The 21,024-nt window shown below is 42.6% G+C and overlaps 1 protein-coding gene across 1 annotated transcript in view; it reads right to left on the minus strand.

The window, feature by feature from the left end:
• LOC106561484 (spondin-1) overlaps nt 1-21,024 on the minus strand; it is a 105,363-nt gene that overhangs the window by 31,420 nt on the left and 52,919 nt on the right. The window contains exons 7-14 of the mRNA XM_014125483.2: nt 15,900-15,964; nt 12,234-12,435; nt 9,380-9,520; nt 8,900-8,975; nt 8,141-8,323; nt 1,433-1,603; nt 949-1,116; nt 470-631 (exon numbers count right to left, since the gene is read on the minus strand). Of these exons, the coding sequence (XP_013980958.2) occupies nt 470-631; nt 949-1,116; nt 1,433-1,603; nt 8,141-8,323; nt 8,900-8,975; nt 9,380-9,520; nt 12,234-12,435; nt 15,900-15,964 (1,168 nt within the window). The remainder of the gene's footprint in view (nt 1-469; nt 632-948; nt 1,117-1,432; nt 1,604-8,140; nt 8,324-8,899; nt 8,976-9,379; nt 9,521-12,233; nt 12,436-15,899; nt 15,965-21,024) is intronic.

Consider the following 21,024-nt stretch of genomic DNA (forward strand, 5'->3'; position numbering starts at 1 on the left):
TTGATATAAATATGAACTTGATTGAACAAAACATGCATGTATTGTCTAACATAATGTCCTAGGAGTGTCATCTGATGAAGCTCATCAAAGGTTAGTGCTGCATTTAGCTGTGGTTTTGGTTTTTGAGACATATATGCTTGCTTTGAAAATGGCTGTGTGATAATTTTTGGCAGGGTACTCTCCTGACATCATCTAATATTTTGCTTTCGCTATAACGCCTTTTTGAAATCGGACAGTGTGGTTAGATTAACGAGAGTCTTGTCTTTAAAATGGTGTAAAATAGTCATATGTTTGAGAAATTGAAGTTATAGCATTTTTGAGGTATTTGTATTTCGCGCCACGTGATTCCACTGGCTGTTGACTAGGGTGGGACGCTTGCCCAGACAGGTTAAGTTCCCAGTGACCAGACTGTGATTTAGTGTTGATGGTAGTGGTAAAGAGTACGACAACATCTGATGATGACACTTACGACACTCAGGCTGCATACACCGCTCCACCTGTTCCAGCACCTCTGTACACTCCCCTAGGTCCGGAGACTTGAGCATTCGCTGGCGTGCCCTCACGCCCTTCCCACACGTTACACTACAGACGCTCCAGTCCGACCACGGAGACAGCATACACAGGATGGTGTCTGCAGGGATATACCAAGCAGGCATAATACATGATACATAATAATGTCCCCTGCTGTTCAGAACAATACATACATGACAACATTCCCGCCATCTTCAGCTACTGTTTTTTCATTGCTGAAGGGACTTGAAATTATCTTATTGTTTGAATGTATTCTCATGCATGCGCTCCTCTGAGAGATCTGTCGATTTGAGTGTGTATCTAGCCGGTTGGATCTAGATAGGTACAAACTACAAGGCCCCTTGGCAGATGGCTGAACAAGGCTGCCTGTCACAGTGCTGAGGCAGTTGTTGAGTGGGTGTTGGAGGAATTACTCACTGCACTCAGGCATCATGCACTTCTCCACCTCTGCCACCTCCGCCTTGCACATGGAACCGTCTGAGGGGGGCATCTTCACCATGCGTTCACGCCGCTTCATACCCAGCCCACAGGTGGTGCTGCAGGGATCCCACTCGCCCCACTCCGTCACCACACAGCTACTGGGGGCTGATGGATTTACATGGACAGATATACACTCATCCACAGGGATGGGACTTTGTTATAGCAGCTTGCGATTACTGTTGTTAACATTTACTTGAGAAACCATGTTCCATTAACACACTGACTGAATATTAAGCCTGGTGGCATATAGCAGCTTTTCAACATAGGATTTGTACTGTTTAGATTATTTTAACTATATGTCATCATGCCATCATATTATAGAGAAAACATAATATTTTAGTCTTTAACACAAAAGGCCTGAACCCACAACATGATCCTGATGTCACAATTTGGGTCATCTCTATGTTTCACTGAGACTCACAGCAGTCGTCGTTGACCACACACTTTTCTGTCTCCTCAGTGTTCAGAGAGCAGATGGATCCATCCTCGGGGAACTGTTTGATGTAGCGCTGCCGATACCTCATCCCCATCCCACAGGACTCACTGCACGGAGACCAGCTGATCCACTCTGACATCATACAGGTAGACACTTCTGGGAACAACAAGAGGCAAGGGCATAGCCTGGTTAACCCAGACTGAACTCTGTGATCACCATTGTGTCATGGTGAGTGCAGGGTTCAGTCTGGTTTAACCAGGCTAGCAAAGACGAGCACGGTCATTGACAAGTCATACAAACATCACTACTAGCTGACACCTCTGAATTCCACCGCCCTTCATCTGGTAACAAGTAACACACCCAACATAAATGATTTACTCTGCTCTCTTCAATTATCTGGGAACAGAGTTTGTAAATAGATTTGTTTTCAGAGAGGATGGATGAACTTTCGGGAACTTTAACATGGATTTCTCTCTCGTCTGGTCCATCCCACTGCCTGGCTGCAGATTGGGAGCAGCGGTGAGTGTAGCTTAATAAAGCAGAACTAAGTGAATCATTAATAAGAGCTGTAAACAAATGTGGCCCCAATGAGGCCCCCAGGGGCCCTGGCCAGCATCAGGAATATCAATCAACTACGGGCTGTTGACGGAGCGATAAATTAAAACAAAGGAGTAACGTGCAGGAGGAAAAGCTTGCAATGCCAGTATTATTAATCAATAGTATGCAGTAGAGCGAAACGATAGCCTTGAACAATTCAAACCCACTCATCAAGCTCTGACAAAGCTGAGATTTGGGGCCCCGAGAGAGATTAATGGAGGTAGGAGAGAGAAAGATAGTAGGAAGAAGGGGCAAAGGAGAAAGAGAGAGAGAGACACCTCTGCATGACTGATCATGTGACATTAAGAAGAGTGGTCCTAATTGACAACTTTGATGAGAATTGGACAAAGGAGTCAGATACTTCCTGATAGAGAAAGTTAATGCCAATCTGACTGAATAGAACAGCTTTCAGACCTCCCTTGTTTACTGGAGGAAGAAGTGTTTGTTGAAAATCATATGTCTTTTGATCTCTACCCGGTTACGGCAGTTGATGAGACTCCAAAGTCCCAGCTTTGCTTCTTGTGTTTGAATGCCAAGGACAAAACAGTGTTAATTATGCATCTTCGGTAGCACGTAAACCGTGAAAGGGAAAACAATGCCAACACCATATAGGTCGTTATCAATAATACGGTGCAGAGCGTTCGATTTGACTGCTGGGGGGTTTGGAGACCCCCAGCTCCACTGAAACCATTGACAACTTCGTGCCGTTTTCAAGGGATTGTTAAATAAATGTTTTAACTATTTGGTTTCAATATCATAATATCTTGAAGAGCATAGTCATCATCAGAGTTATACAGCAAGTAACTGCATGCTTTTCATGATCAGTAAACATCAATTGATCATGTAATTTCAGATACGTGAGGGTAGCCTATCCATTTGGCATGTAGCTAGCTATGTGTCATTTAGCTTGCTTCATCAGAGATTAGGCTTTTGGAAAGAGCTTGACATTGGCAAGTCCTCATCCTGGTAAAGTTATCAGTTGGAATACTGTCATTACCACTAGATGGCAAGCAAATCAAACAATATTTGTATATAGCCATCTAGTTAATCCCCTGAAAGTTAGCTTGTTAACTAGCCATATTGACCTGATCTGTTATTAGCTAGTTAGTCAATTTGACGTGATCCATCAATCAATGTAACCATGTCTGTTAGCAGCAATCATGATTAAACACTCTTAAAAACAATGTTGAAAAGGGGATGTTAACTAACTTTTCTAGGTAGGCTTACATTGGTTGGAGAAAAAAGTACATTAGGTCAATTTACCACTAGCCTATATGTTTAGCCAACTGTTCTACCGGTAGCTTGCAATGTAAGCATTATCATCTAACAGTTCATCCGCAAATGTGTCCTCCATGCTGCTTGACAGGCTGAGCCCAGAAAGGATGGGAAATCAACCTAAACCACTCATTCTTGTCAGGTATAGTTCACTTTGATTTCATATCACTCAAATATCCAATTATTGGTGGCCAATATTTAGAGATATCGTGAGGCTAAAAATGACATGATCAACATATTTTTACTGATCATGAAAAGCATGCAGGTACCTGCTGTATAACTCTGCTAAATGTGCACAATTTGTTTGCATGGAATAATCTGACATTTGTAATTATGATCTATGCTCTTCAAGAGGTGATGATATTACAACCAAATAATTAACGTTTATTTAACAATCCCTTGAAAACGGCGCACACAGTTGTAAATAGTTTTAGCAGAGCAGGGGTCTCCTTGCCCACCAGCAGGCTAATTGAACACTCTGCACCTTATTTTGATGTTTTATTGATAAAGACCTATTTCCTTTTGCTTCGCTAAGAAGTTGGAGGAGGAGCACGACACCATCTCAACCCTAATTCCTGTTCTCATGAACACGGGACCTCTCCCATGTTAGGTCTTAGTTCAATCTGATTGCACATGGATATGTGAGGGTAAGAAACAATGTCACCACGGATAAAACTACGATAATAAACTACGATAATCAATCATTTCAATAAGCATTTTTCTACGGCTGGCCATGATTTCCACCTTGCTACCCCTACCCCGGCCAACATCTCAGCACCCCCTGCAGCAACTTGCCCAATACCTATGCTATCAAACCTCCAAACGAGGCCTCCAACTGCTTTTAAATGCAAGTAAAACTAAGTGCATGCTCTTCAACCGATTGCTGCCCGCACCCTCCCGCCCAACTAGCATCACTACTCTGGACGGTTCTGACTTAGAATATGTGGACAACTACAAATACCTAGGTGTCTGGTTAGACTGTACTTCTAACTTTAAGCATCAGCTGTCAGAGCAGCTTACCTGTACACAGCCAATCTGTAAATAGCACACCCAACTACCTCATCCGCATATTGTTACTTATCCTCTTTTGCACCCCAGTATCTCTATTCTCTACTTGCACATCATCATCTGCACATCTGGCTAAATTGTAATTATTTCACCTCCATGGCCTATTTATTGCCTTACCTCCCTACTCTTCTACATTTGCAGACACTCTACATAGGTTTTTCTATTGTGTTATTGACTATGTTTGTTTATGTGTAACTCTGTGTTGTTGTTTTGTCGCACTGCTTTGCTTTATCTTCGCCAGGTTGCAGTTGTAAATGAGAACTTGTTCTCAACTGGCCTACCTGGTTAAATAAAGGTGAAATAAAATAAATATGCTGATACAGTGAGGGGAAAAAGTATTTGATCCCCTGCTGATTTTGTACATTTGCCCACTGACAAAGAAATGATCAGTCTATAATTTTAATGGTAGGTTTATTTGAACAGTAAGAGACAAAATAACAACAAATAAATCCAGAAAAACGCATGTCAAAAATGTTATAAATTGATTTGCATTTTAATGAGGGAATTAAGTATTTGACCCCCTCTCAATCAGAAAGATTTCTGGCTCCCAGGTGTCTTTTATACAGGTAATGAGCTGAGATTAGGAGCACACTCTTAAAGGGAGTGCTCCTAATCTCAGTTTGTTACCTGTATAAAAGACACCTGTCCACAGAAGCAATCAATCAATCAGATTCCAAACTCTCCACCATAGCCAAGACCAAAGAGCTCTCCAAGGATGTCAGGGACAAGATTGTAGACCTACACAAGGCTGGAATGGGCTACAAGACCATCGCCAAGCAGCTTGGTGAGAAGGTGACAACAGTTTGTGCGATTATCCGCAAATGGAAGAAACACAAAAGAACTGTCAATATCCCTCGGCCTGGGGCTCCATGCAAGATCTCACCTCGTGGAGTTGCAATGATCATGAGAACGGTGAGGAATCAGCCCAGAACTACACGGGAGGATCTTGTCAATGATCTCAAGGCAGCTGGGACCATAGTCACCAAGAAAACAATTGGTAACACACTACGCCGTGAAGGACTGAAATCCTGCAGCGCCCGCAAGCTCCCCCTGCTCAAGAAAGCATATATACATGCCCGTCTGAAGTTTTCCAATGAACATCTGAATGATTCAGAGGACAACTGGGTGAAAGTGTTGTGGTCAGATGAGACCAAAATGGAGCTCTTTGGCATCAACTCAACTCGTCGTGTTTGGAGGAGGAGGAATGCTGCCTATGACCCCAAGAACACCATCCCCACAGTCAACCATGGAGGTGGAAACATTATGCTTTGGGGGTGTTTTTCTGCTAAGGGGACAGGACAACTTCACCGCATCAAAGGGACGATGGATGGGGCCATGTACCGTCAAATCTTGGGTGAGAACCTCCTTCCCTCTGCCAGGGCATTGAAAATGGGTCATGGATGGGTATTCCAGCATGACAATGACCCAAAACACACGGCCAAGGCAACAAAGGAGTGGCTCAAGAAGAAGCACTTTAAGGTCCTGGAGTGGCCTAGCCAGTCTCCAGACCTTAATCCCATAGAAAATCTGTGGAGGGAGCTGAATGTTCGAGTTGCCAAACGTCAGCCTCAAAACCTTAATGACTTAGAGAAGATCTGCAAAGAGGAGTGGGACAAAATCCCTCCTGAGATGTGTGCAAACCTGGTGGCCAACTACAAGAAACGTCTGACCTCTGATTGTCAACAGAGTGCTAAGAACCTTGGCGTGACCCTGGACAACACCCTGTCGTTCTCCACTAACATCAAGGCGGTGACCCGATCCTGTAGGTTCATGCTCTAGAACATTCGCAGAGTACGACCCTGCCTCACACAGGAAGCGGCGCAGGTCCTAATCCAGGCACTTGTCATCTCCCGTCTGGATTACTGCAACTCGTTGTTGGCTGGGCTCCCTGCCTGTGCCATTAAACCCCTACAACTCATCCAGAACACCGCAGCCCGTCTGGTGTTCAACCTTCCTAAGTTCTCTCACGTCACCTCCGTACCTTCAGGCTCTGATCAGGCCCTACACCCAAACAAGGGCACTGCGTTCATCCACCTCATTTCTTTGTCAGTGGGCAAACGTACAAAATCAGCAGGGGATCAAATACTTTTTTCCCTCACTGTGTGTCTTTTTTCAATATGACATGTACATGATTTCACAGGGATTACCAGCTCAGCCTGCAGAGCAGCAGATGAACACACAAGCCTTTAGCCACCAACCAATTTTTTATGCTTCTTTACTACTTGCTTTGTTTTAAACAGTAAACTGTTTACACCAGGGATGGGAAACATTGATTGGGGTGGGGGCCACAATAAATCTGAACTCGTCATGAGGGGCTGCAGCAGCTCGCAGGTTTGCGTACCCACATCCATACACACACAGGTCTGTAGAGCTCCGAGACAGGATTGTGTCGAAGCACAGATCTGGGGAATGGTACGAAAAAAATTCTGCAGAATTGAAGGTCCCCAAGAACACAGTGGCCTCCATCATTCTTAAATGGAAGAAGTTTGGAACCACCAAGACTCTTCCTAGAGCTGGCAGCCCGGCCAAACTGAGAAATCGGGGGAGAAGGGCCTTGGTCAGGGAGGTGACCAAAAACCTGATGGTCACTCTGACAGAGCTCTTGAGTTCCTCTGTGGAGATCCTTCCAGAAGAACAACAATCTCTGCAGCACTACACCAATCAGGCCTTTATGGTAGAGTGGCCAGACGGAAGCCACTCCTCAGTAAAAGGCACATGACAGCCTGCTTGGACTTTGCCAAAAGGTACTTAAAGACTATCAGACCATGAGAAACAAGATTCTCTGGTCTGATGAAACCAAGATTGAACTATTTCGCCTGAATGCCAAGAGTCACTTATGGAGGAAATCTGGCACCACCGCTACGGTGAAGCATGGTGAAGGCAGCATCAGGCTGTGGGGATGTTTTTCAGCGGCAGGGACTGGGAGACTAGTCAGGATCGAGGCAAAGATGAATGGAGCAAAGTACAGAGAGATCCTTGATTAAAACCCACTCCAGAGAGCTCAGGACCTCAAGTCTCTGAATGTCCTTGAGTGGCCCAGCCAGAGCCTGGACTTCAACCTGATCAAACATCTCTGGAGAGACCTGAAAATAACTGTGCCGCAATGCTCCCCATCCAACCTGACAGAGCTTGAGAGGATCTGCAGAGAAGAATGGGAGAAACTCCCCAAATACAGGTGTGCCAAGCTTGTTGCGTCATACCCAAGAAGACTCGAGGCTGTAATCGCTGCCAAAGGTGCTTCAACAAAGTACTGAGTAAAGGGTCTGAATACTTATGTAAAAAAAATCTACGAATATTTTTGCTTTGTCATTATGGGGTATTGTGTGTAGGCGTAGATAAAAAATATATTTCCTGCAATTCTACACATTTTGCCATGGGGCAGAGATTTTTTTTGCAGTTTTACAGCTAATTTCCTGCAATTATAACTATTTGCCATGTTAATATGATATGAGTGAGAGTGATGAACAAAATCAATGAGGGCCCCCTGGAGGCCAGGGCCCCAGGGAAGATGCCCTGCGTGCCCAGTCGGTATTTGGCCATGTTTACAACATTAGATGGCTGGCTAGACTAACTTACCAATCTAAAAGTTGTTAGCTGACATGGCTAATTGAGTGACTGTCAGTGACTCACATAACAACAGAAAAACTGCTGATGCACAACCAAATTTCTAAATTGCACCTTGTGTATTTTACTATACTAACTCTCAACAGTAGAGTTAGAGACCCCGACTGTGACACTGTCCTTAGTCCTCACCCTCCTCGCTGCAGCCAGGCCCCATGCAGGGCTTGAAGTCCTGGGTATGAGGGCAGGGCACACTGAGATCCAGCTGGGCCTTCAGCATCCTCTGTCTCATCCTCCGGCCCTTGTCACAGTTGGCTGAGCTGCAGGCTGACCACGGAGACCAGTTGGAGTAGATGCACGTCTCTGGAGTGTCGTCTGGACGGAGAAATTGGGTGACAATAACTGCATTGGTTAAATGTCACTATTTTGGCATATTCTAATGAGACCATGTTGGTGAGAAGGGGGGAATTCATATGGACGGTTCATGTATGTAACCCTATATTTTCACTGGTTTAGAATGTGTTGGTGCTGTATAGGTAAGCACTAATTGCCTATAAAAGTCAATGCAAGTTCATACAGTTCATCTCCTGCTCTAACCACAGTGTATAATTACTGTACAATACCCACAGTACGTGTATTGTAATGTACTGGAGACGGTCCTGTTCGGAAACAGACAGTGTCGTGCTCAACAGAATGAGGGTAGAGAGAACAAATAATTTGGTTGAGGTTCAAAGGTAGTGTTGGAATGTAATTGCAAGGTGTGGTTAGAAACATAAACCCCATCAGGTTCATTTCTGCTGCTTGGCCGTGTTCATGCTTTTCAGCAGACAGACATCTGGAGGTTTAAACAGGCTGCCAGGCAAAGCAGACTTAATTAAAGACTTCAGCAGATACAGTGTGTGGCTTTTAAATTGAACATCCCAAATTGGTTGAGATAAAGCGATTACTCACCTTCCTCCTTCTCCTCCTGGCCAATATCGGCCACGATATCATCCACCGTGTCCGGGACAATATTGCACTGCTCTCCCTGTGGGCAAGAAACATGATTCAACATCACAAACACTGATAAAATGTTACATTTACCATCTAATATCATATATTCTCATTGGAGACAAGGGTATTTATTTTCTGGGCAATCTTCAGTAAAATGGAGTTTAATATGACATCTGGTTTTTGGATTAAAAGAGATTTTTTTTTTTTTTTTCAGTTGTCAGGAGACAACCACACTGTCAATTTTATCTGTGTTTTTCAAAGACTTGCTATGATCACTATGGCAATATACTGTCTATTCAAAGAGCTATGTATCCAAAGCAACATTACATGTATAGCGACTGTGTGGAGAGTTATGTTGCATGAACATTCACATCTCTTCAGAGAGAGGGAGCAGACACAGACAGAGCGCTGAATGAATGAGGCATATGCTATAGTTACCTTTCGGGCTATCCTCTCCACCACTACCCGGGCCAAGGCTGTGATAGGGCCTCCCTCTGTGTCATAGAAGGGGCTCTGGGGGTGGTCCAGGCTGGTCAGGGACCGGATCCTCTCCTGAGGTATTGTGGGCTTGTTAGGAGACTGGAATGGTAAAGGTACAGGGTGGAGTATGAGTGATACAATATGGGCATAGGGCCAGGAGTAACTGTAACACAGGGTAATATAGGTCCATGGAAGGGAGTTAGTACAACAGTACTAACAGTAATACTAATAGGAGTTAATATGGGCACAGGGTTGACAGTAACTGAAACACAGGGTAGTATGGGAACAGGGCTGGTACAGTAATAACTAACACAGGGTAGTATGCGGACACCAGTGGAGGCTCCTCAGAGGAGTAAGGGGAGGACCATCCTCCTCAGTGAATTTCATAAAAATAAAATAGTGGAACATTAAAAAGTTATAATTTTTGATTAAACTATACAAAATATATTAATGTCACCAAATAATTTATTAAAACACACTGTTTTGCAATGAAGATAGCAGCACTCTGTAGGGTAGCACTATGGTGTAGCTGGAGGACAGCTAGCTTCTGTCCTCTGGGTAAATTGACTTCATTTCAAAACCTAGGAGGCTCATGGTTCTCACCCCCTTCGATAGACTTACACAGTAATTATGACGACTTCCGGAGGACATCCTCCAACCTATCAGAGCTCTTGCAGCATGAACTGACATGCTGTCTACCCAATCAAAGGATCAGAGAATTAATTTAGTACTGAAAGCATAAGTTACAGCTAGCTACCACTGCAGTGCATAAAATGTGGTGAGTAGTTGACACAAAGAAAGAGAAAGGCAATAGTTGAACAGTTTTTAACAAATTAATTTCTTCCAAAATTAAGGAGAAGTAAGAGCGAGAGAGAGAGAGAGCTAGCTATATTTCATAGTACCGGTATATATTTTTTTCACTTTCACTTACTAGTGTCAAATGCAGGCAGCCTACTCAAACAGAGAGGGATGCTATGTTAGCTAGCTGGCTATGGCTATCCAACACTAGAACTCTTCCAAGTCAAGGTAAGCTGTGGCTTTATTAATTTTTGCCAATGTAGCCAGCCGGTGTAACTGCTAAACTGATTGCTGCTGACTACACTGTTCTGCATGATTGTAAGAGGTTTACTAAGGCCTTAGTTCTAGTAGCTATGCCTATGTTGACTATGACGTGACAACGTTGTAGGCTGTGTGTAGCAGTTAGCAGTCATGATATGAAGGTTTGGATTTTTCGCCTGGTCACAAACCACTGATGTGTTCTGCACTGAAGTCCACAAGCGAAGGGAAAAGGTAAACACATAGATTGATGCGAGAAGGATTTATATATTAAACGAGCTGTTTGTACGTGTCTGCTATGAAAGTTAACTGTGTTTGCATGTGATCATGGGTGTATTCATTGCACTGATTCTGTTGAAAAACATTTCTTAAACGGAGGCAAACGGAACGAAACTGGAACAAATTTACCTGAATTTGTCGAATAGAAACTCTCATTTGCAACTGTTGGACTAACGATTACACCCTAGATCAGCTAGATGCAGGCAAGAGTGTGCGTCCCTGTCTGTCACCTTGATTACTCAAAATTCTCTCAACCTGTGCACCTACATTGTACATTTTCATTCATAGGCTCGATTGTAGCACCATCATGATGGGTACGGGGAAAATTTGAGTATCATCTATTATCTAAAACCTATTGATGTTACATTGAGTTGGGTGAATGAAATATGAATGACAGTCATCCAAAATGCTGTAATAGGAATAAGGCCATGCTCATTAATTTTATTTAATCATCCTCCCTCATCTTAATTGGCACAGATCGCCACTGGGGCACAGGGCTGGTAGTAACTGTAACGCAGGGTAGTGTGGGCACAGGGAGGGGCGCTAGTGAAACAGTGTGGGCACGGGGCTGAGGGAGAGCGAGCACCTCATCATGTTCAGCTGCCATCTGTTAGGGGACTCAGTGTTTGATCTCAATATGCATAATTGATCAACTGTGTAATATTTATTTTATGAGTGATTTATGTTTATGTTTCCTGCTTTGTAAATCACCTTTCATGATTCTGTTCCAAAACAGTTACTTCAGGGAAGAGAAAACTACAAAAGCCATTTCTACTTTAACTCCAGGGAATCTAGTTTTACTTTTTAGATGTATTCATTGGTACTGCAGCCAACAGTGGCCAAAAACTAAATTACTAAATCACATATGGAGTAGATTAATGTATTCGTCATCTGCTTTCTTTGCAAAGAAAACATTAAATGCTATTTACAGATTGTGGATTTACGTATGATATGCTATGTGTGGGTCTATATTGAAGTCTGGTTTTATCTTCAGTGTCTTTTCTGGCCTATAGATGGCAGTGTCTTTCCATTTCGTTCCCCAGTGTCTTAAAACCAGCATAAAATGTCATTATAAGTTCCAGGGCAGGATTTGTTGTTATTTACAGCGTAGAGACAACTAGTCTGTGAGGCAGCCTCTTGGGTAAATAGACACGCCTCAATAAAATGACTACAGAGTGAATGTGCTGCTTTATGTTAGCAGTAGGTTTTTTCGCTGAATCTGTTTCGTGCATTTTTCAGCCCAGGTTGGGTAATTTGTATATTCATGAGCCATAAACTAAAAAGAAAAAAGAAAAGCTCCTGCACTATTAATGAAAGTAGATCAAAAGCTTTCATTCCAGATTCATGGAAAAATAAAGGGGCCTGGTTTTGAAAGTCAGAAAGGCAGAGGTATTTTACTAGTTAACTGAACCAGACCAAGAAACCAGAGCCATTTATTAAATATTGACCCCTTGTCTGGGGGGCCCAGGACCCTCACTTCATAGGTGACTCCACTGTCAGTGCCTGCGTCCCAGGGGATGAGGTCTTGGTCCAGCCTCTGGATCCAGCCACACTCCTTGGTGCAGAGATCCTCCGCAGACAGCCCCACGTTCCAGTCAGGGCTGGGCCCCAGCATGCTCAGAAAGGACATGAGGTGACGGGTACGGTCCACTGAGAACTCAGCCGAGGGAGCTGCCCGCCTGGAAAGACAAACAGATATACAGACATGTACCGTATGCTCCCCAATGTGCAGATTGATCTTATTGATCAACATAGCTCCATGAGACAATGAGACAGCCAGCTCCATGAGACAGCCAGCTCCATGAGACATCCAGCTCCATAAGTGGCAAGCTCTACAAGTACAGTATGAGATAAATATGTATACATTAGTATTGATCGAGAGGGTTGACAATATTGGCAATGTTAACAACTGGTGAAGGCTAATACAATATACAATTGTGGTGTTTATGTAGATGCAGCGCATACCGCACCAATTATGTGCTTTAAGTGTTTCTCGGTACTGGTATTCCCTGTATATAGCCTTGTTATTGTTATGTCATTTTATTGTGTTACTTTTTATTGAAAAAATTACGTTAAATATTTTCTTAACTCTTACTTGAACAGCATTGTTGGTTAGGGGCTTGTAGGTAACTAATTCACAGTAAGATCTACACCTGTTGTATTCGGCGCATGTGACGAATGAAATTTGATTTGATTTTGATTTGAAATAAGCTTTGTACAGTGCCATGAAAAAGTATTTGCCCCCTTTCTGATTTTCTCTATTTTTGCATATTTTTGATACTGAATGTTATCAGATCTTCAACCAAAACCTAATATTAGATAAAGGGAACCTGAGTTTACAAATAACAAAAAAATATATACTTATTTTATTTAGAAAATTAACAAAGTTATGCCACACCCAATTGCCCTGTGTGAAAAAGTAATACTTTAACTGGTTGTGCAACCATTAGCTGTCGTGCAACCATTAGCTGCAACCAAATGCTTCCTGTAGTTGTTCATCAGTCTCTCACATCGCTGTGGAGGAATTTTGGCCCATTCGTCCAAAAAGTTGACTGAAGTTTGCCAAAAAGCACCTAGATGATCATCAAGACTCTCGGAAGAATGTTCTCTGGACAGATGAGTCAAAAGTATAACTTTTTGGACGACATGGGTCCCATTATGCCTGGTGAAAACCAAACACTGCATTCCACAGTAAGAACCTTATACCAACAGTCAAGCATGGTGGTGGTAGTGTGATGGTTTGGGGATGCTTCAAGACCTGGACAACTTGCCTTAATAGATGGAACCATGAATTCTGCTCCGTATCAGAGAATTCTACAGGAGAATGTCAGGCCTCCGTCTGTGAGCTGAAGCTGAAGCACAGCTGGGTCATGCAGCAAGACAATGATCCAAAACACACAATCATGTCTACATGAAAATGGCAACAACAAAAAAAAACAGGGGAATTGGGTGTTTGCATAACTTTGTTTATGAAATAAGTATATCATGTTTGTGTTATTTGTTCACTAAGATTCCCTTTATCTAAAATTAAGTTTTGCTTAAAGATCTGATAACATTCAGTATCAAAAATATGCAAAAATAGAGAAAATGAACAAGGGGGCAAATACTTTTTCAAAACGCTGTCTATTCATAAAGTTTAGTTCGATAAATATTCAAAATTAACACACACTATCTTAAGTCCAAACAAAGAAGTATAACACATTTCTGTCATAACCACTCAACATATTAATAAATAATAACTTGTTTATATTTAGAACTCATTAGAGGGAATAATGTTGTATCATAGACAGCAGAAGGCATTCGAGAAGTGTTAATGAGACAGATGTTATGTTGGAGATGTTGTTAAGGCTGGAGGATGTGTGTGGAGGCTAAAGAAAGATATTATGATTCCGTCCCAAATAGCACCCTATTCCCTATATAGTGCACTACTTTTCACCAGACCCTATAAGCCCAGGTCAAAGGTAGTGCACAAATTGGTAACAGGGTGCAATTTGGGACTCTATTTATGTGTTAATTGCCACTACACTAACACTAAGAGGAGAAGAACATCCAGTAACATCTCAATAGTTACTGAAAGAAGCGTGAAGAGATCAAAAAAATGAGAAGGAGAAATATTATATAATTAAGTGATTAACAACAAAACTCTTTACATGAGCTGAAAAGAAAAGTCCCAGATACGCACAAAAAGCTTTACATCCTTGTTAGTGAGCGTTTGTTCTTTGCCAAGATAATCTATCCAACTGACAGGTTTCGTATATATCAAAAATCTGATTACACAGGTGCACCTTGTGCTTGGGACAATAAAAGGCCACTCTTAAATGTGCAGTTTTTTCACACAACACAATGCCACAGATGTCTTAAGTTTTGAGGGAGTGTGCAATTGGCATGTTGACTGCAGGAATGTCCACCAGAGCTGTTTCCAGAGAATCTAATATTCATTTCTCTACCATAAGCCGCCTCCAACGTCTTCATAGAGAATTTGGCAGTACGTCCAATCGGCCTCACAACCGCAGATCACGTGTAACCAAATCTCCACATCTGGCGTCTTCACCTGCGGGATTATCGGAGACCCCCTGGACAGCTGAAGAAACTGTGGGTTTGCACAACCAAAGAATTTCTGCACAAACTGTCAGAAACCGTCTCACGGAAGCTCATCTGCATGCTTGTTCTTCCATGGCCTGCATACTCACCAGATATGTCACCCATTGAGCAAGTTTGGAATGCTGTGGATCAACGTGTACGACAGCGTTTTCCAGTTCCCGCCAATATCCAGCAACTTCACAAAGCCTTTGAAGGGGAGTGGGACAATGTTCCACAGGCCACAATCAACAGCCTGATCAATTCTATGTGAAGGAGATGTGTCGCGCTGCATGATGCACACAGTGGCCACACCATATACTGACTGGTTTTCTGATCCACGCCCCTACCTTTATTTAAGGTTTCTGTTACCAACAGATGCATATATGTATTCCCAGTCATATGAAATCCATAGATTAGGGCCTCATTTATTTATTTAAATTGACTGATTTCCTGATTTGAACTGTAACTCAGTAAAATCTTTGAAATAGTTGCATGCTGCGTTTATATTTTTGTTCAGTGTAGAATCTTCACATTCCACATGCACATCAATATTTTTATACGATCTCCTAAAATTTGAGACATGTTTTTCCAACCCCCTTTAACATCAACAATGAATATGTCTCCTCCAACAAAGCAAACATTGCCTGGCTTAATTGACAGGCTTATTTTAAAATAGGTCAATGAAGCATGTTGATATATTGGAGCAGGAGGGAGGCTATTAACCTTAATCACAGAAACACCCCGAGGGAACACATCTCTCATCAAAATAGGAGCCTTCTTTTCACAAACAAAAAAGCTCATGAAAAATGTACACAATCATTAATGAATTTAAGAAAACATCCGCAGGCCAAGCATGTAGCTGATGAATTAATTCTGGGTGGTTATCTCCTCCTTAGCCTGTTATCTGAGGAAGCTAAGTAGAATGAGATATTCTGTTTACACCTAAATTCTCAATTAATGGTTATCCAAAGGATCATCTCTACAAGTATATATTTTTTGAAATACAATTAACATTATAAACCTGTGAAAGGTGAGGGTACTCTGTACATCACTGTGTACTCACACGTTCAGGGGCTGCCATGCTGGCCACTGCGCCTTGGTTTTGATAACAGTCAGAACTTCATCACCCTGTGGAGAGAGATACATTATTTTCGTAAAATAAGAGAAAACAATGTGGAAAACACAGAAAGATACTCAACAGTGTTCATTCCTCTCTTTCTTTTGAAATGTAAAAACTTTCCAAAGTTGAGAGCTGTGAAAGTGGGCATCTTGGGACCAGAAGTGTCTGCTATTTTATAATGGCTGTTTTTCCACAAGAGGATAACTACTGTGAATCACACAATTCACAGTAGTTCAGCTGAGCTGGCCAGTCTGGGGGAGCAGTGTGTTACCATGGCAGCATTGTCACCTCCTGCTGAAAAATTAAAGGGCCAGTAGCAAACAGACCCCTTTGATGTAGAACTAAGTAGGAATTGTTGTAGCGTTATGAGACAGTTTGGTGTCTGACATGAAAAAAAGGAAAAACAGCATGGTAGAGATTTGTGTTATTCAGTTCTCACACATTTCAGAGCAGGCACACACAGATGCATGCACCTGCCCATGCACACACACACACACACACAGACACACACTATACTGTTTTGTAAACAGAAACTGGTTTAGATATGAGACACACTCACACTCTTTTACTTTGAAAAGATCTAACCACTTCTAACTCACTAGTGGAGTGTGCCCTTCTGGGACAGCAACACTGAGCCTCTTTTTGGGACGCGGCCCACAGGCTTGTAAAAAATGTTTTTTTTTTTATGGTTGACTGATGGTCCCACAATCGCCCTGAAAGTCTACTCTTTGGGGCTTACTATAGAAAACAAGCCTGCTGCCCATTTCTACTCAGAGCACCTCAGGGTTGACCAGCTTTTGCCCTCTGAATTACTTCTTCAAGCTCTCTAGTTTTGGGCCACACTCAAGAGACCCACAGCCTTCATTTAAAGCTCAAAGTATTTTTCCTCAATAAGTGAGTGTTGCGAGAATAGTCATGGTCTCATACCAGCAAAAAGCTCTAAGCAGATGCCTGTGATTTCTGTTTGTCACCGTCCTTCTCCACTACAGTCTGTCTGTCTATCATGGTGATGTGTACTGTATGTCTCTAGGTGGGGAGGATAATCACCTGTCCTGGCCTGATTTTCTGTTCTCGGGTGTCTCTACTTCACAGAACCACCTTGAAGAGGATTTTAGCACATCCTGAGGACTAAGGGAGTCCATCTACTGACATAAGTTGAACTGCATGTCTGCATGTGGAACCAACTCTAAACCGAAGCATTGTTATTCATGAGAATCACAGTAGGATAAACCATCTCATTCTCAATGGAGGTATGTGTGTTGTGAATAGTTAAATCCAAACACATTTGATGAATATTCAGAGACAGAGCCATACAGCATACAGCCCATATAGACCTTGTTGTGATCCAGTCCTCCCTACAGTCTTGTATGTACACTGAACAAAAATATAAACGCAACATGCAACAATTTCAAAGATTTTACTGAGTTACAGTTCATATAAGGAAATCAGTCAATTGAAATAAATTCATTAGGCCCTAATCTATGGATTTCACATGACTGAGAATACAGATCTGCATCTGTTGGTCACAGATACCTTTAAAAAAAAGGTAGGGGCATGGATCAGGAAACTAGTCAATATATGGTGTGTTCACCATTTGCCTCATGCAGCACGACACATCTCTTTCGCATAGAGTTGATCAGGCTGTTGAATGTGGGACATGTTCAGCTTCCAGGAATTGTGCACAGATCCTTGTGACATGGGGCGGTGCATTATCATACTGAAACATGAGGTGATGGCGGCAGATGAATGGCATGACAATGGGCCTCAGGATCTCGTCACGGTCTCTGTGCATTCAAATTACAATCGATAAAATGCAATTGTGTTTATTGTCCGTAGTTTATGGCTGCCCATACCATAACCCCACTGCCACCATGGGGCACTCTGTTCACAACGTTGACATCAGCAAACCGCTCTCCCACACAACGCCATACACGCATGCTATTTGCCATCTGCCCCGTACAGTTGAAACAGGGATTCATTAGTGAAGAGCACACTTCTCCAATGAATTTGGTTACAATGCCGAACTGCAGTCAGGTCAAGACTCTGATGAGGACGATGAGTATGCAGATGAGCTTTCCAGAGACTGTTTCTAACAGTTTGTGCAGATATTCTTCGGTTGTGCAAACCAACAGTTTCATCAGCTGTCCGGATGGCTGGTTTCAGACGATCCCGCAGGTGAAGAAGCAGAATGTGGAGGTCCTGGGCTGGCATGGTTACACGTGGTCTGCGGTTGTGAGGTCGGTTGGACGTACTGCCAAATTCTCTAAAACGACATTGGAGGCGGCTTATGGTAGAGAAAAGGCAACAGCTCTGGTGGACATTCCTGCAGTCAACATGCCAATTGTACTCTCCCTGAAAACATGAGACATCTGTGGCAAATCAAATCAAAATCACATTTTATTGGTCACATATTTAGCCGAAATGCTTGTTATTTTTATTTTGTTTTATACACAAACAAAATACTGCAAAGTTGCTTAGGAGCTAGAAGCAGAGCTGCTATGTCTGCCGGCACCATCTTGCCAATGACATTGTTTTTCTTTTTTAAAGAAATCACATTTTAGAGTGGCTTTTTATTGTCCCCAGCACAAGGTGCACCTGTGTAATGATCATGCTGTTTAATCAGCTTCTTGATATGCCACACCTGTCAGGTGGATGGATTATCTTGGCAAAGGAGAAATGTTCACTAACAGGGATGTAAACAAATTTGTGCTCAAAATTGGAGACAAATAAGCTTTTTGTGCGTATGGAAAATTTCTGTGATCTTTTATTTCAACTCATGAAACATGGGACCAACACTTTACATGTTACATTTCTATTTTTGTTGAGTATAATTGAAGTAAATTGTTGTAGTAAATTGTATTTATTGAAGGAGAGGGCGTGAGTGTTATTAAGGGAGGAGGGGGGAAGGGGATGAAAAGGCAGTGGGAGGCGGGAGGCAGCAGCTGCTGCACCGAAGGGGTGTTTTACACTTCACACATGCTGACCATGCTGACCCTCATGCTGACCCTGACCGCAGTGCGTACAGAGGGAGAGAGAGATGGAGAACAGGATGAAAAGAGGAGAAGAGGCTGTTGGTGACATCATTGCCCAGGGCACACGGTGCCACGGTCAGAGGCTGCAGAGGGAAATGTCCCTGGAAAGGTCCCACCACCTCTCCATATGCCACGGTTTCAAAGTACTGGAGTTTTGCTACACAAACCGAGAGACTCAGAGTTCATCTCTAACTTGTCTCAGCAAACATATTTACTTTTTAATCATTATTGCTGAATGAGAGCTAAAGTGTAGCTAGGTTTCTTTTTAACATTCTTTGTAGCCTCTCTTGACAGAGTTTCTCTGAGCAATAGCACTCTTAACAAAGAATATGTCTTAGTCTTTGTCTTCACTCTTACCTTTTTCCTCCCTGAAATCAAGCACTCTTATCTTTTCCCTTTACAAATTTTTTCTCTTTTATTGATTTGTCAAGTTTACCCTATAGGCTGACCCAATGTAATATCTTGTCCAGTGTCCAGCCTCCCAAGTCCCTAAACGGCCCTCTCTGTCTGTCTCCAGCTACAGAGGAGTCTGGGCCAAACTGTTGCTCAGTAATTGATTTGATTTTAGTGAGGTGTCAGTCACTCCCGCAGGCTGAGAGGAACTGAGTGGCAGGGCCATGAGCCCCCTCTAACCACACTGCTCGGCCCAATCACATCATTCTCGGAGGCAGGCGGGCAGGCAGCGGCGGGCGGGTGTTGGGTACTCAGAGTGCCAGCTAGGCACTCTTAGTACCCAATGTACCCAGCAGCATACTCCTGCCACCGCCGTCGCTGCGACCGTCTGGTGCCCGAGTACAATCAAAAGACATTGGCTTTGCCAAGGGATCCTTTGCACAGCAGCGGGATAAATATTGTCAAATGTTAATCATGTAAAATGAGCTGGGAGCCTCTGGGATAGTCTGTGTAGACCTAATAAAGAATAAACCCTCTGCATCCTCCTGACATTCTAATAAACTGCCCTTTCAATTTTCATTTCAATGCAAATCATTTTTAAAAACTTGCTGTTAATTATTATAACTTTAATCCTTAAATGAGACTGGCAAAAGGTCATTGTTCTTAATTAGACTTCCTGCCGATCCCCTGTGTCCTGCCTATTTCATTATTGCCAGATTACCAGTGTACTGTAACTTCCCCTAATTCTATGTGTGGGTTGATAGAGGTTGCTTGATTTCACACCAATTAAGAGGATACACGTATGTAACATTACAGTATATGAGCTGGTTGAAAAGCTTTACATATCATTGACTTTCCAAGTTAAGTATCGCCTGTCACGCGGCATATTTGAAGAACAAGGAACCGATTTGTAAATTGAATATTGCTTTGATATCAACAATGACATTCGTCTGTCTTTCTCATCTACAGTTCTTGACTCTCACATATACAGTGCATTCGGGAAGTATTCAGACCCCTTGACATTTTCCACATTTTGCTACGTTATAGCCTTATTCTAAAATGAATGCATTTTTCCCCCACATCAATCTACACACAATACCCCATAATGACAAAGCAGAAAAAAACAGTTTTTTAGATTTTTTGGCAAATGTATTAAAAATGTAAAACTGAAATATCACATTTACATAAGTATTCAGACCCTTTACTCAGTATTTTGTTGAAGCACCTTTGGGAGCGATTACAGCCTCAAGTCTCGGAGCTCTACAGACAATTCCTTTGACCTCCTGGCTTGGTTTTTTCTCTGACATGCACTGTTAACGGTGGGACCTTATATAGACAGGTGTGTGCCTTTTCAAATCATGTCCAATCAATAGAATTTACCGTAACAAAATGAAGAAAAAAATCAAGGGGTCTGAATACTTTCCGAATGCACTGTGTGAGAAATGTATGCCTTACGACTGCTGTACAGATTTAGGATCTTAATTTGAGCACCCTGTTGCAGGAGAATTTTCCTGCAATGCAGGAAATGTAAAACTTGTAGTGTAGTTGTCACTCCGGCTCCTGCTCTTCCCCCCTGGCGCTCGAGGGCGCTAGACTCCCCAGCATTACGCACTCCTGACACCATCATTACGCACACCTGCTTC

This window comes from Salmo salar, chromosome ssa10 (genome assembly GCF_905237065.1).
Source record: "Salmo salar chromosome ssa10, Ssal_v3.1, whole genome shotgun sequence".
NCBI classification, from domain to species: Eukaryota; Metazoa; Chordata; class Actinopteri; order Salmoniformes; family Salmonidae; genus Salmo; species Salmo salar.